At 36.5% G+C, this 15,657-nt stretch overlaps 1 protein-coding gene across 13 annotated transcripts; it reads left to right on the top strand.

Moving 5' to 3' along the window:
* The first annotated feature begins 794 nt into the window (after positions 1-794).
* tpd52l2b (tpd52 like 2b) lies at positions 795-14,997 on the top strand. 13 transcript variants are annotated; one of them, XM_015364975.2, is made up of 10 exons: positions 795-1,018; positions 2,697-2,818; positions 3,245-3,393; positions 3,971-4,030; positions 6,511-6,558; positions 9,223-9,324; positions 12,216-12,242; positions 12,666-12,707; positions 13,226-13,274; positions 13,590-14,997. In XM_015364975.2, exons 1-10 carry the CDS (start codon positions 1,000-1,002, stop codon positions 13,674-13,676), a joined length of 705 nt encoding a protein of 234 aa, XP_015220461.2. In that variant the 5' UTR covers positions 795-999; the 3' UTR covers positions 13,677-14,997. The 13 variants fall into 13 exon arrangements, with proteins under 13 accessions (XP_015220461.2, XP_015220459.2, XP_015220458.2 ...); XM_015364973.2 differs by having other exon boundaries at positions 798-1,018; positions 2,670-2,818; positions 12,669-12,707; XM_015364972.2 differs by having other exon boundaries at positions 798-1,018; positions 2,670-2,818.
* The last annotated feature ends 660 nt before the right edge of the window (positions 14,998-15,657 follow it).

Here is a 15,657-nt window from a genome sequence, read left to right as displayed (position 1 = left end):
ATTATACATTATCATAATTTATTGTTCATACGTGTTATACCCTCTACAGACTATATAAACCACACTTTAAAGGTTAGTTTCAAGAATAAGGTATTGGGTTGGATCCCCACTAGACCTACTCCACATTTATCAGATCACTGACCTTGTAATATCAAAAGGTTATTATTGAAACTCAGTCTTTGAAGCGTTTGAAGATATTTTAAATGTTAAGGGAGCGCGACAAGCAAATAAACATGAGAACTAGTACACAGCAAATTCAGCGGTATTTTCAAAGCCGAATAGACAAAAACGTCAATGAACCGTCACCTATCGTGGAATTTAGGAAATCTTCGCAAAAAAAAAATGTAGACGCAGGTATGGCTTTAGCTGACCAATTTATCCATACGGCGTTTGCAGTCACGAAGACTTAAAACACTATCGCTGATTGATAAAGCTTCAGGCTACAAATGTTTTGTTTGTTCTTTTTATTTCAATAATTACTTACATCCTAGCGACTGAGCACTTAATTAGGTCATGATATTTTCAGCGTTTTATATTTTTTTCGTATATTTTAATATTGACCGTGCTTAACATCTAATCCTAATTGTAGTAGCAATCTGCATCTGCGGGTGGACATGTCCTGCTTTTCGTTGAGCACCTACAATTGCGAAACGCTCGATGAGTTAACAACGCATTAACTCCTACACGTCTCTATTAGTCTCATCGTTATAATTAGAAAACATTTTAGTGCAACATGTTGCCTTTAGGTATGCAACCAACCAGAATATTCAGAATTGCGTCAGGAGACGTCATTATGAAGCGCCGGAAGCGAGTGAGCCAGGGCTCGCCGAGCTGAGCTGGAGTACCTTCAGTGTCCGTCTCAGTGGATTTGTTGTTGTGAAAGCCGATGCAACAAGGAGAGGTTTTGTGTTTCAGGAAATCTGGGTAGAAAACACAGACCTACAGTCCTGAACACGTTAAACACCCGAAGATTGTTGACTGTTTGGAAAAACTGACACGATGGACTCTGCAAACCAAGGTACAGTTTTTGGTGGCATTTAGATTCTAATCTGAGAAAGTACGCAAGTACCTTACAAATGGAGCAGGGAGGGCCTGACGGCTGCGCTTTCCAAATAAAACGGACGGGGAAGAGAGCCAAGGAGGTGTAGTATTACAATGTGTCCAGGATAAACTATTCCTTTGTTTCAAGTGTGAAGACTTTTTCTCGCTACATCATGGACACGTCGTCATAATATTCTTCCCTTTCGTTCCGATCGTGAGTAAACAATAGGTTGTTTGTTTTGCAGGATACTCTCAAGGGATTTGTCGTAGTCGTGTTTTTTTAGAAGTGTCAACGATCCCAAATGTCTCATTTTAAAAATGTCACAGTTTTAAAAAAACGGACACGCATCTTATCCATTTTTAAATATTCTCCAAAGCGAGGATTTTGTCGCATTTTGTAACTTTTTAAGTTTCGCTTCCGCCGTTACACGTTATTGCTTAAAGAGCATTTCTTCCAAGTGTTAGTGTCGTTGACCATTGGAAGTAATTTTTTATTTAAAATAGTCACAGGTGCATAGCATGACTTCTGAGTTCTGAAGTCGAAGGCGATTCGAGAAGGATAGTATTCTAAAATATCTCGAAAGCTTGTGTCATTGCCGAGGGTGCATGTTTGTAAAAAATTAATGTCATCTTTGCGACAGAGCGCTAACGGATGACCGTTTAATTAATTTCATTTTTGTGATGAGAGTGTGAGGTATCGTACTGGGAACAATTTAAAATTAAGATGGTGACTTGAACATATTTTTTCTTTGACTTCGCTCTCTCTTTTTTAGCTAATGGTCAAATTTTAATGGATGGTTAAGAATAGCATTGAAGCTGAAATGGAAAGAGGTGGAATTTATTCAGAAATGTCCCAAATGTCTCCAATAGTTCCGTAATTAATTTAGAACAACAATGCTTATCAGATGTTGAAGACTTGTGCTTAATTTGAACTTCCTTCTTAAAAGCTCTATTTCAAGGGAATAACACTTTAAAATCAGTTGAAGGGGAAGTTGCTGAAAATGAGAAAATGACTGTGGTTAGTAATAGAACAATTGAATTTCACCATACTGTAAAATGATAGTATTGCTGTTGAGCTTAGAAGCATATATTGGATTTTGTTGTTTGTGACATATCTACATCCCACAATAACATCCGAAACATTTATAAAAATGATATTGAAAATTATAATTATTGGTGTTTTATTTATGCAAATGCATTTTGTTATCACAGGCACCAGTCTAGCACTTTGTATATTAGTAAATTATATCTTACTCATGCACTCACTGTTTACTTCCTGTTACTGAACATTGCAATGTCATCTCACGTATAGCCTAAGCATGCTCTCGTTGCATTCACGTAGGCCTCAATCAAGACATTTGGACAGTGATCTAATGCCTGCAAAAATGCCATGTTGTTCCATTTTATGATTTTGTTGCACAAAGGTGCTTATTGATTTGTTTACATGAACTTTTGCTGGAGATATGTCTGCTCTGTGTGTCAGTCCGAACTGCTGCACTGTTTTACTATTGATAACCACATGCAAACATTCAATAAATCTTTTCAAAAACAAGTCTATGTAGCTTCTTTATGTCAATGATATGCAAGATGTCTAAACCACTATCTTTATGTATGTGCTGGGCATGCAGATATCAATCTCAACTCTCCCAACAAAGGTCTGGGGTCAGACACCATGACAGATGTGCCCGTAGAAGGAGCTGCAGGTAACCCCAGTACCACATTGCCTCCAGGCTTGAGTGAAGAGGAGACAGAAGAATTAAAGACTGAACTGAACAAGGCAATCTTGATTTTTTTCCTCTATTTTTATTAGTCCTTTGTGTCTGAAAAGTCATACTGAAAGAAGAAAACTTTTGCACAGACTCATTAGGACAAAGTAACAAGGACAAATTGCCATGTACTTGATCTATTTTTCTTTTCTCTGACCTATTCTGGAGTATTAATATTATCTCATCTGCATTACCTTGCCTGTGACAGATGCTTAGAATGATATAGTTTATTCCACTACTGTGTATTGAATAGTTTATACCACTGACTTTTTGTCACTACTAGCAAATCTGTGGTAATTAAGTTTCAGAATTTGAACTTGGGTCATAAATTATGAGGGTATTTTAGCTGACGTTTAAAAACTGATTGTACGCTTTTCTTTCCTGTTTGTGCCCTTCATTGAAATCTGTGGTATGTAAGTATCTGCTGTGCTTTCTAGGTGGAAGAGGAGATACACACTCTGCGCCAGGTGCTTTCTGCCAAAGAGAAACATGCTTATGAGCTCAAAAGAAAACTGGGACTCACTCCATTGAATGAGCTGAAACAAAACTTAACCAAAGGCTGGCAAGATGTTCAGACCTCTACAGCGTACGTACTGTCATTGTATACATTAATGCAAAAATTCCATTCCTTGCAGGTTAATCTTGCTTGCTGAAAGGTCTTTTGTATTGTATGGTGTTGAAGTGACGATCGTCCTAATAGCTGTTAGGATCTTGAAAAGGCTGCTTGAGTCATGCTAGAATTGTCTTAGAGGCGTCCTAGCAACTCCAAAGCAATTCAGTGTGTGTCCACAAGTGGCTGGAAAATCATGTCATTGTGGTAAGTAGTTAATTGCTTTTTCTACGTACAATATAATTTGTCTTGCCTCATTAAAAACACTTGCATAGGGAAATCTATGGAGAGAAGACAACACTTATGAAGTGGTTTTCCTGACATTGTGGATTCCTGGAATGAAGAACTTAACAGCTGTCTTCCTTAGCTTAGAGCAAGGCACAGCATGGATGTCCTCTCTGCAGACAATTTCTGTACATTGGTTTTGAAATTTGCAATGGCGTGGGAAGAGACTTATTGCTTTAAATTGCAAATGCAGTGTGTTTTCCAAAAAAAGTACCACTGCCTGGAAAAAAACAAGTGCCATTCTTGTTAACAATATTTCTGTTTTTAGCTTTGTGAAAACCACAGAGAAACTTGGAGAGTGGAATGAGAAAGTTACCAGTTCTGATTTGTGAGTCGCTTGTATAGTCAAACCTTGTCTTGTCCGCTCTGCTCTTTGCCTGCTTGCTGTACCTCTTTTCCAGGTTTGAGGTGGCTGTGTTAACCATTGAGACCTGTTTCACAGTACGGACTTCTTCACATTCTAGAAGCACAGTTGTTAGGCTGACCCAATTTGAACCAGGCTTGCATCTTGACAAACTTTCTTTTTTTCTTTTGACGTTGTGTAGCAAATCATTGCAAGCAATTGTTGGCATTTTATTTTGTGTGATTGGTTCGAGTGGTGTGATATTGGTCTCACGGTTACACTGGTGATATAACAGGACTAATAAGCAAGCTTTGAAGTCTGTTTGAGCTAACAGTGTTCAATTAAAAGTTTCGGATAGGACTTTAACCTCTTTTCTAACCTGACATTTCTTTGTTGTTCTTCCATTTTTACATACGTGTAGTTACTGTGAATTGGAATTTATGATACGTTTTTGTAGTTACTGCTAAGTATTCGTCTTTAACTACTCCTGAAAATATTTTCTCCTGCTGGGTTTTTGGTGCCGTCTTCTTGTGGTGTCTCATGGGTATATTCTACTGTACTTTTCATCTCAAGTTGATATTTCTCTGTTTTTTTAAACTTGTTCCGATTACAAGCCTCTTGACTTTTACTGTATCAGGTAAATGTTTCAAATTGACAATACTGGCCTAAACGAAAGGCATTATGTGACAGTTAATACAAGATTAGAATATCACTATCTTTAAACCTAATCATTTCATAACTTGTACAGAATAAATTCAAGAGGTCAGTAAGTAAACTTCTCATAATGAAATGTGACTTTCTCATTTACACAACCGCTTAAAAACTCTACCCTACAGGACCTGTAGTTGAAAACATAGTAATCCAATAATATTAATTAACAACTTGTCTTCATAGTTTGAGAAATTTTCTCCTGTATTGTATATGTTCAGCCAAAGTAACAGGTTCTTGCGAGCTTTGTTTTTAAAGTAGTTTTATCATTCATTTTCAGTTTGTTGAGCTCCTGATAAAATAAGCTACTCCATATTACATGTACTGCCTTACAGTAGCTCAATACTCAGTATATTCACCACCACTACCCCCAAAAGGAAAACCTCCAAAATATATTAATTTTGTCACCGTAATTAAAAACAAACAATAAGACATAAATCCATTAATACGACATATATTTAAATAAAAACACCTCGAAAATTATTTAAGTGGTGAGTGGTTTAACTGGCTTTTTAGAATGTTCTCTTCTGAAGTATGAAAAACATGGCATGCAGAAATAAACTTCCAGTGATGAAGTGTCTGGTTTGTTCAAAGATTTTAAGAATCATTCAGAGTAAGAGAAGAAACTTTCTGTAGCTGCAATCTGTTGTACACTACACTTTAAACTACAGTTCTTGAAACATGTAATGCAAAGGTTGGGCATAATTATTGCATCATGTGCAGTGAGTGACAAGTAATTCTAAGTCTTAAAAGTTTTTTTTTTTTTCCTTCAGTGACACTTTAGAACATCTTATCCTTTTTTTTAAAAGACCCAGTATAGTCTCAGCTGTATACTTGTGACATTTACCTAAGAAAGGTACTTGTTTTAAAACATAATTAATGGAAAAAACATGCTGTTAATGGAGATTCGTTAAAATAAAAGAAACAAAGCTGTCCATTGCTTCACATGATCTGCAAACTGTACATTGTGTCATCTGTTTAAAACCATATCGGTGTCTTATCTTTCTTCCTTTTCAGAGCATTTTCGAAAAAATCCCTCTCAATTTAGAGTACATAAAATTGGATCAAATAAGTTTGAATTCTTTGATTTTTTTTATAGTATTAAATGCCTTCTGTTAATTTTGTAGCAATCGTAAGCGAAATGTTTTAAAATTAAATGAGAAATGCTTTTTGTGACTTGGTTCTTTCTTTGGTTAAATCAGTGCAAACCACAAGCAACATAAGTTCAGCCAGGCATAAATTGTTAGTGGTCATCTACTATTGTATATGTTCCCTTCTGCCTGATAAGATCCTATTCAGCTGGTCATTTTATGGTTATGCTTATCACGATATCCAGGACACCTAAGACATTATAGTGCTGTTGTTGCAATATAAGTGAGTGTAAAATCTCACCATCCCATTTTATAGACAGAAGTACACACACATGGCTCACCATGAATTTTAGATTTTCATTACAATGACATACAGTATAATATAATATCAGAGAAACTTTATCAAGTATTATTATTAATGCTTCAAAGTAAGGATGATCGTTATAAAATTTCCTTAAGACACTATTTAGTTTTCCCAATTTAGACTTTTACTGAATGTAAATTGTTTAGATGTTCACACTACTTTTTGATGAGCAGAGAATGTTGCCTTTATGTATCCTTATATTGCAGGTTTAATAGCTTTTTTTCATCTATTTTTCTAGTGACTAACCCGGAACTTCTCGCTTAAAGGGTTTTTGAATTTAATGTTACACTGTATGTTTATAGATATGTATCAGCGAGGGAAACTTTGGAGGACATAAGCCAGTCTGAAGCGTGAGTTAGAATTTTTTATGCCTGTTTCTGTTGCTAAAACCTTCCATGGCTGAAGGGCAGTCAGTTTGCATTAACCTTGACTTTCTCTTGTGTCTGTGTGTTTTAGGGGAATGTGGGTCAACTTCAAATTTAGCCTACCCCTTTTTTTATATAGTGATGCACCTAGAATTTTCATGTTTTCTAAAAACTCTTATCAGGCGGGTTTTAATAAGGTAACTTTTTTTTATATTGTTTATATTATAGCTATAGGGATTCTTGGGTTTGCCTGATACAAATGTTAATTGTATGTCTTCTGTGTTAGGAGTATTCAAGTTAACAGACAAATCTTTTTACTTAAAACTGCAAGATAAAGAGCATAATCAGTTATTGGCACAGAAGACTGAAAAGTGAGATATTTAATGTTCTACAACTGTGGGTTTATTCAGTTTAGACTCACATTTGTTTCATGTAAATTAGTTCTTACACAAAAAGAAGGAATTAGCTGCTAGTCCTGTTTTTTTTCTAGAGGTTCTTATAGTTGCCAATAAGCTTGAATGCCTGCTGCTAGGCAAATAAGTTATCTTGAATAAGGTTCTTTTCCTCACTAGAAAACACAAAACACACTTTGCTTCCTAATGTCACTACAAAGTTAAGCGATGTCCTGCATTCATTTTTTGCCATGTTGATCTAATGTAACAGCTTCCTGCAAACTTCATTTTAATGTAGTTTTATTATTCAGTTACAATTAGTTGAACTCCTGATAAAATATGATATACAGTAGCTCACTATTCACTATAAACTATTTGTAGAAAATATAAAAGTGATCAATATTTTGAATTGGTTTACATTTTTCACAAGTAGTTTAGTCTTCTAAAGAATGATCTTTGATAACTCAAAGATATATATTTTAAAGTTTCTACGGCCACAAGAATTTTCTTTAAAATGGAGTCTACTTTTTAACCAAGACCCATTATACCTTTAGAATGAAACCTGGTATGTTAAAAAGGATACCAGAAATCCCTGTGATTTGACTTCACAGAAGCGCATGCAAAGTTTTGCCTGAAAAGATTTGAGAGATATTTACTGTTTTGCTCTTCTGTAGTTGGGATATATTTCATGCTGTGCTTTGTTGCTGCTTCCTAGTGTTACAATATGCATATTTGAAAAGCATTATGAAATATGTTTAAATACAAGTCATTGTCATAGTTTTCTATGATGCTTTATATGCTAACTACATCTGTGTATATGTAGTGCTGTGTAAATGTATAAGTATTGTATTACATGTATCTTTAGGATTATGTAGGATAATACCATACCGTTTTTGTTTTTTCTCATTAACAAAAATGTCCAGTGTTAAATGTAGGATTTCTGTGTGTTGACGTTTAAGGTCCTACTGATTTCACAGCAGCTCTCAGCTGGCTATGTTTATTTTTCTTAAGTGACACCTTTTTGCAAATACCTTTTATATTTGTTGACCGTTTAATTCTTTTACATTTCAGAATCATTCCTGAGCTTATTTAGTCATCTCTTTTGTTCATGGAGAAAATTTTTGACCTTTAAGTATAAATATGACTGTCTAGTATATTTTTATTATTTGGTTTCAGTAAGTATAGAGGAGACCTACACTTAACTCATGCTGTCTTGGCCGATGTAGTATCCATTCATGACAGATATACTAGTTACCACACCTTTGTGGACTCAGCACTAGCTAAACAGTGTTTCACAAAGTCGTAAACGCCCATGTTTAAAGTTGTTTTGAGTATATTTAAGGGAAATGCTTTTACAACCTATAGACTTGTGCCTTTGGTCTTGTCTAACTTGACCATGTGGTGTATATGTTCTGAGATGTTTAGCCTATATTGCACAATTGTTTTAATCTAAATCTGGGGTGTCAAGACTGTGAATGTTATTTTTACACCATAGAAAAGATTAAGAAGTGCTGGACCAAGGGTTTGGAGTCTGAGATATCCAAAAAACCTTGAAAAGGCTGTTAAATTCTAACCTGTTTCTTTATGGATATTTTGTTTGTAAAATAGTACTCTGTTCTACAGTCATTGCCAAGTGTCTGTGTAATAGGGAATGTTTGAAAATGAGTAAAGCTGTGTATTACAAGATCGGTACAGGAAACTTATAGTGTGCATTCTGGTAATAAGTGGAATCTTTTTTAAAAATCTGATTATAATTAATACATTTTCTAAATTTGTAATTACTTTTTTTAATAACTGACTTCTCAGACAGCATTCAGTACCTATGCATGTGCTGTAAAATGCTGCAAACTATAAGGGTACATGAATTGCTTAAATAGCTTAAAAGACTTTTTAAGCTGGGTACAATATCAAAGTAAAATGCTTGATACAGTTATTAATTTTAAATAAACTCCAAGGTTTAACGTCTTTTTCCATGGCTTAAGATCTGAAATGGTGTATAAAGCACGTTGTAAGTCCCTTTAAAAAAGGATCATGGTTTTTCGGCTTTGCTGGGATGTTTTTGGTGGCTGCTTCAGTGCCTTGCTTTCTATTTTAGGGTTTGATTCTTTATTGATATTCTAACTTTGTTCTTTGTAGGTTTCCCATGATGCTTGTGTCAACTAACCCATTGTGTGGAGTAGCTTGTGACACAGATTTCCACCTAGTATCCTCATTGAAATACAAACAGACATATACAATGTTTCCTTATTTCCTGCAGGTATAAGAAGACTCAGGAGACACTTTCTCAGGCAGGCCAGAAGACCTCTGCAGCCCTGTCCACTGTTGGCACTGCTATCAGCAGAAAGATTGGAGATATGAGGTAACACTTTAGACTTATCTGTAAATGCATACGTGCAAGTCATAAAGCTATATCAGGTAAGCCTGGTGTTTAGAGACCCACCTTTGTTTAACAATACTGGACCCACAATATATCATATAGAAATAGTGCACCGTGGCTAATATCTGTGTATGATGGCTTCTGTGATTTAAACTAGCGTATTTTTTGGTTTAGTAATGTTCAGTGGTAGAGTTAGCATTCTTTTGTTAAGCTACTTAAATATAGCAAATTATAAGACTATAGTTGAGAAATCTCTAATATTGCTAGTGAATAAGTGTAAATTGCCATTTTGTTTTTTACGAGTGTTTCGGTTACAATTATCAAGCATGCTCTAAACCTAGTTGTTGGGCTGAATCACTTTTCAGTTTCACTTCACACTTTTGAGCATGAATTCAACTGTGTCTTAAACATGTTTAATTTGAAAGGGCTATTAGTAATATCTAAAACTGGGTGCAACGAAACTACCAAAATCTTTGGAGTTCTTGGCTGCCTACCTCTCCAAATGAAGCTGGTTAAAGAATGAATTAGTTCTTAAATGCAAGGAAATATGCTCATTATTAAAATGGTAAAATGTCATCTGTAAAGGAGACCATCCAAGTAGTTTTACTTTTACTCAACTGTATTCTTTTTACACATGCAAACTGGGAGAGTTTTTAATAACCAGGCACTTAAAACCAAAAAGATTGCAACTGAATAGTAGTATAGATTGAAAGAGAAGTTGCTGTAGGAGAGGGATTCAAAAGAAGGGGATTGATTTCAATCATTTTATCTTGGGAGAGTTTACTGGTTATACAACTCTACTGTAAGTCTCAGTGCCAGACAGAAAGAATAAGATATAAAACATGCTGACACCCCAGAATAATGCTCTTCATCTGGGCAATCCTACAGCAACGGTGATGTGTATGGCTCTCCATTAATTACATAAAGTAGAATTTAATATCTCTCTTCTGGCCTCCAGAATACCAAAACAGCTTGTGGTTTTTGCTGTTTCACTGAATCAGATCGTCTGCCTTGCTGAGAAATTCAAGCCTGTGCTGTATCTATTAACAAAATGAGGTGGGGGGGTCCAGCTCTTGTCTATTAGTAAAATACAGGTGTCATCCACTAGCTAGATATTGCTCCTCTGCAGCTAAGAGATGAATTTTTCCACTTCACTTGCCTTGTTGAACAGCCTGCATTGGCCAGCATGGATGATTGTCACCTTGGCTGGGTATAACAGGAAGCTTTGTCAGCTGGTAAAGGGGCTACTGCACTGTGGCAAAACACTGTGCCGTGAGACTTTAATGCTTTGGAATGAACTGCAGTGATGCTCCTTCATGCCAGAAAGGTGCATCTTAATTTACGACTGCCTGAATCATGACTTATTAATCACTATAGCAAAGGAATTAAAAAAAAATAAAGGTACAAGGTCTCTCTATACACAGAAGCCATCCTATATATCCCAGGTATGCACATGTCATTAACGGACCTGGTGGTTGCGGGCAAGAGCAGGCATTTTAGTAGATGTTTATGTAAAAAGTACATAGAATTGTCTACCTCGTTACTAGCTGGCAAGACAGTATATAAGTTTAATGGCTTTTGTCCTGCAGTTCAGCAACATGGGACTTAAAAAAGGTTATTTCCTTCTCCAACACTCTGGTACAGCGGGCACCTGGACATCCACTAGCTTACTTTCTTTGTTGACAGATCACAGAGCAGTTGCATAATTCTCCGCTCAAGCTGAGACTAGAGGGTCTCCAGAGTGGACATCAGTGAAGAGATCAGTTTAATCAATGTCCCCGAGACAACTGACACAAAATCCCTCTCTGGTTGGAGCTGAGCATTGTAGAGTCATGGTCGTAGCACTGTTCAGGAAAGAGCAGTGACCACAGTGACCGCTCTGGCCTCAGAAGGAAAGGTTGATTTCTGGATTTCTTGCCCTTGACTGTGGGGAGGATCAGCCATGCTTCCCATGGACTTCATAAACAGCATGTAGCTGTAAAGGCTGCACCAAACTAAATTTGAACTATTTTGAGAAAACAGTGTGTGAAAAGAGATCTTTACTATGCTGTGATTTTAGCTGTAAGCCGCGTGAAGTCTTCTTTTCCTGCCAAATTGAAGTCTGTGAAAGATTTCTGTAGTTCTTCCTACTTGTTGTTCTGCTTGGTGTGAAGGTCTACAGGGTTAGTTTGCTTTTTTATTTTATGCTCCAAGATGTGTAAAATGTTCATTTATGCATAGAGCTTCAATTGCTCTGGTGCAATGGCCATAGATAAATCTGTCAATTTATCCTTCCCTTCTTATGAATTCTAATCAAAATTAGATCATGTAATTCTTAACCTGGATTTGGAAAGCACAGGCTCCAAATTTAGAACTCGGCTAAAGGATTGCACTCATGCAATGGTTCGTGAATCTGTTCAGTTTTGTACTTGTTTGTCATGGTGCTTTCAAACATTTTGTGGTTAGTAACAGTAACCCGTGACATTCCGATATTGAAGGCATTGGTCACTGATTGTTAGTGTTGTTTTCCAGTGCAGACATCAAAAGCCTTCCCAAACATTTGAGACTGTTAAGAAACATGTCATTACCTCCACTTGACTGAGCACCAACAAGTTCAAAGCCGATTTATTGTGGTCAGTCTCAAATGTTATCCATGATCTTTCATGTGACTCGGCTTCTTCTGGTATGATGCACGCAATTTGACCAGTTCTTTCTTGATTTTATAGAGCTAAATGCAGTTGTTTGTCCAATCAGTATCAATGCTGACCAATTCGGTGTGTGTTTTGTAGTAATTGGCATGCAGCCGCTAAGTGTTTCCTCATTTTTATTTGGCTAGAAATGGCTTTGCTTACCTTTTATTTTTCTCCCTTTTTTGCTGCCTATTGGTTCTTCAGGGCCCTACCTTTCTCGCATTCATTTGGGTAAGATAAAGGTGTAGTAGTACAAGCCTGGGTGGAAGAGTTAAATGTGTGTTTTTCATCGATCGGAACAAGACCTGCTGTGTTTAACTGGCATGCAGGGAGAGAAATATTTTTGCTTTCGTTTAACTGCTTTTTCCCCAAAAAAGAAGCAGACGGAAAGGACTTTCCCTTTTTTGTCATTGGCAGATTTTCCTGCTGTTCATTATTTTCATTTTGGGGTTTGAATTCATATTAGAAATATCCAGATATCAGTTAATGAATGATTTTACCTTTGGCTGCTTATGGATATGTACATATTTAACTGTTTGCAGTTAGATTGCCTAGATTTTCTACCTTTCCGAAGTTTACTGCATTACTTACTGCCTTTCTGTTCTTGCCTGTCTTAACACTCACTTCTTTGTCTCCTTAATGCGTTCCAAATAGCAGTTACTCCATTCGCCACTCAATAAGTATGCCTGCTATGAGGTAAAGTACTTGGTAGATTTGTAGTTAATTCCATGTCATAGTGATAAAAAAACATTCACAGTCAGACTTCATTTCAGGACAGGTTTCTCTTTGGCTCAACTTTTATATTAATGATGCTGGCATTTCAAAATGGAAATTGCAAGGGCAACAGTTTTGGTCACCTGGTTCAGCAGCACTTTCTAAAAGGTTACAGAGATCAAAACGCTAAGTTTTTTTTTTCTCGCTGTATTTTTTCATTGTTTTCATTTGAATTTCAGATTTAATTCTTTAATTCAGAATTTCTAAGTATTACAGATGTCACACTGACCAATTAAGTAGTATATAAATTCATAAGACTTCAATTTTAATGTTAAAGAACTATTTAAAACTGGACCAGGGTGCTCTTTTAGGTGTTATTATTATAAGGTCAGTTCAGGTTTTTGCATGAAAGACTACTTATTTTATTGTAGTTATGTTTTAAGTTTATATATACATTTCTTTTAGTCCTTTGTCCAACATAACTTCCTTTATTTTTGTAGGAACTCGCCAACATTCAAATCCTTTGAAGATAAAGTTGGAAACTTGAAGGTAATACCAAGCTGCAGTGATGTAGTGGTAGAAAACTGGCCCTAGGCGTGCATGTGTCTGTGCCTGTGTGTGCCTTGGAATGGTGTCCCATCCAGGGTGAACCCTGCCTTGTGCCCGTTGCTTGCTGGGCTGAGCTCTAACTCCCCTGCAGCCCTCAATTGGAAGAAGGTACAAAATGGAGATGGATCAGTTATAGCACATCTAGATGTTTAGACAGTTATTATGCGCATAGAAGGGACATGTACAAATTTGGCTTAAAACACTTGCATATCTGTTCAAGCTAATTTTTTTCCCCCTTTTTTTTTCCCCGTGTAGCTGAAGGTCGTTGGAGGCACTGGGAATGGAGAAGGTGCACGCTCGCCATCTGAAACCAGTCCTGTTCAAGACAAGGCTCCCTTCTAAAGCGCATCTCCTAGGACTGTGTTCTCACTTTATCTGAAGCCCTTATGTAACATCTCAGCTGCAATGACACCCCCCAGTACAAACGCATGTGCATATATCTGTTGATTTGATTGTACAAATACAAATAGGATTATATATGATTGCCACAAATTGTAAAAATGTTAACCATTTTGTATTATAAACAATTTTACACTGCATTGCATAATGTTTTTACATAACTTTTATCAATATACTGCCTCCTTACTGGCACTTGTGGGTGAGGGCTTAAGAAAAAATAATTTAAAAGGTTGGTTATCTGCATTTTGTACTTGTAATAATACTTACACCAAACATTAACTTTAGTCCCTTTTTTACACTTAATAATATGAAGCAATGCTTTGATCTTTAAGAGGTGAATGTGGGATCTAATGCCTTTTATTTCACATTGTATCACTTTATGCTTTCTCGGTTTCATTTTAAAGGAGAGTAATTCAGTTTGGAAGGTGTTCAGTTGAACAGTTTGAATTATAAGAATTACTGGGCAGAGGACCAGCTTGTGTAGCAGTAGGTTCAGTTGTGTGCCTCACACCCACTTTATGGTTAAGTAACAATTAGACCCCTACCATTGCTTGAAGCTTAATTAGAATGCCTTCACAAATGGGCATATCAGGGTGGTTTCCCTCATATACCAGTGCCACCTTTTGTTTTCTGCCTTAAGTCTTTATGATGTTAAAGTGCACTTTGGCCAACTTTTAACACAAAAAATTGTTTAAAAAAAACATGCTCGTGAAGGGCTGATCTTGCAGTTTGTTGAGTTGCTTTTAAAAAAAAAACAGTTGTCATGAATGGCTTCTTCTCATTCGGTTGTTATGTTGAATCCTTCCAGAGCATTTCCTATTCTGTTTGTTCCTGTTTTGTAGTTTTAAAACACTTAGGAAGTGTCGGTTATAGTGAGTTGGGGCTTTAATGTCAGGTTGCCATCTCTGTATACTGCTGCCAATGTAAGTTACTTGATATAGTTTGCTTACTTTCCTCACTAAAACTACTAACTATGCCAACAAAATACAAGGCAGATGTATTGCTAGTTCATCTAGACCTGCGAAATATGATGCTCAGTAAGTTGCAAATACACTATGGGATGCTAAGGGTGAAAATATTAAACGTATACAAGATGAACTACATAGCCACTGTAGGCACAATGAGAATAGTTTTATTAGGTTGTGTGGGTATCATTAGAAATTAAAGGGATCAGTTTGTTATGGTTCGGAGGTAAGATTGCTGGTTGAATTATGGTTTTGTTTTGACGTATATCTGAAGGTAAATAAAGCATTCCTTTAAACAATTGTTTTGTGTTTTTCTTTTGCATTGACAACAAACCACATGATGCCATAGTGCAGCAGACTGAAATGTTGAACAGAAGCTTTCCCACTTTCTAACCTGATATTGTCATGTCTCAGACGCTAAGCAAGGCTGGGCCTGATTGGATTTGGGATGGGAGTCCTCCAAGAAAAGGCAGGTTGCTGCTTTATTCCCAGTGGACCAGAATTTGCAAACAAAATTTCCGAGCATTTCTCTGAGTAGAGACACTGGGCTGTATGAGGTGCTGTCCTTTGGATATGATGTTAAACCAAGGTCTTGCCAACTTGTTTGTTAAACGTTTCTATTGCATGGTGTTAATCCCAGTGTCCTGGATCAATTTCACATTGGGATTGTGCAATCCCAGTTTCCCCTTTAATTCTTTGTTGAAGTAATCTTTTTCCTCAGTCTCTTCAGCTTTTGAGGCTTCCCTGCAGCAGTATGGCCGCCGAGTCATCACCATCAGAGCTTCAGCCCCTCGGAGGTGGAAGAAGTGGGTTAGAGCGTCTCTTTCTATACGTGAAACCGGTGGGGATATTTGGGCTGTGAATTGTTAAAATGCAAGCAAACTGGCAGTGTAAAACAATGTGATGAGTTGGTGTTCAGTACCTTGATATTTAGAAAAAATAAAAATATAAGGTCTGAA

Source organism: Lepisosteus oculatus, chromosome 16 (genome assembly GCF_040954835.1).
Source record: "Lepisosteus oculatus isolate fLepOcu1 chromosome 16, fLepOcu1.hap2, whole genome shotgun sequence".
In the NCBI taxonomy this organism is placed as follows: Eukaryota; Metazoa; Chordata; class Actinopteri; order Semionotiformes; family Lepisosteidae; genus Lepisosteus; species Lepisosteus oculatus.
Note: the sequence above shows the minus strand (reverse complement) of the source record. Positions and strands in the feature narration are given on the sequence as shown.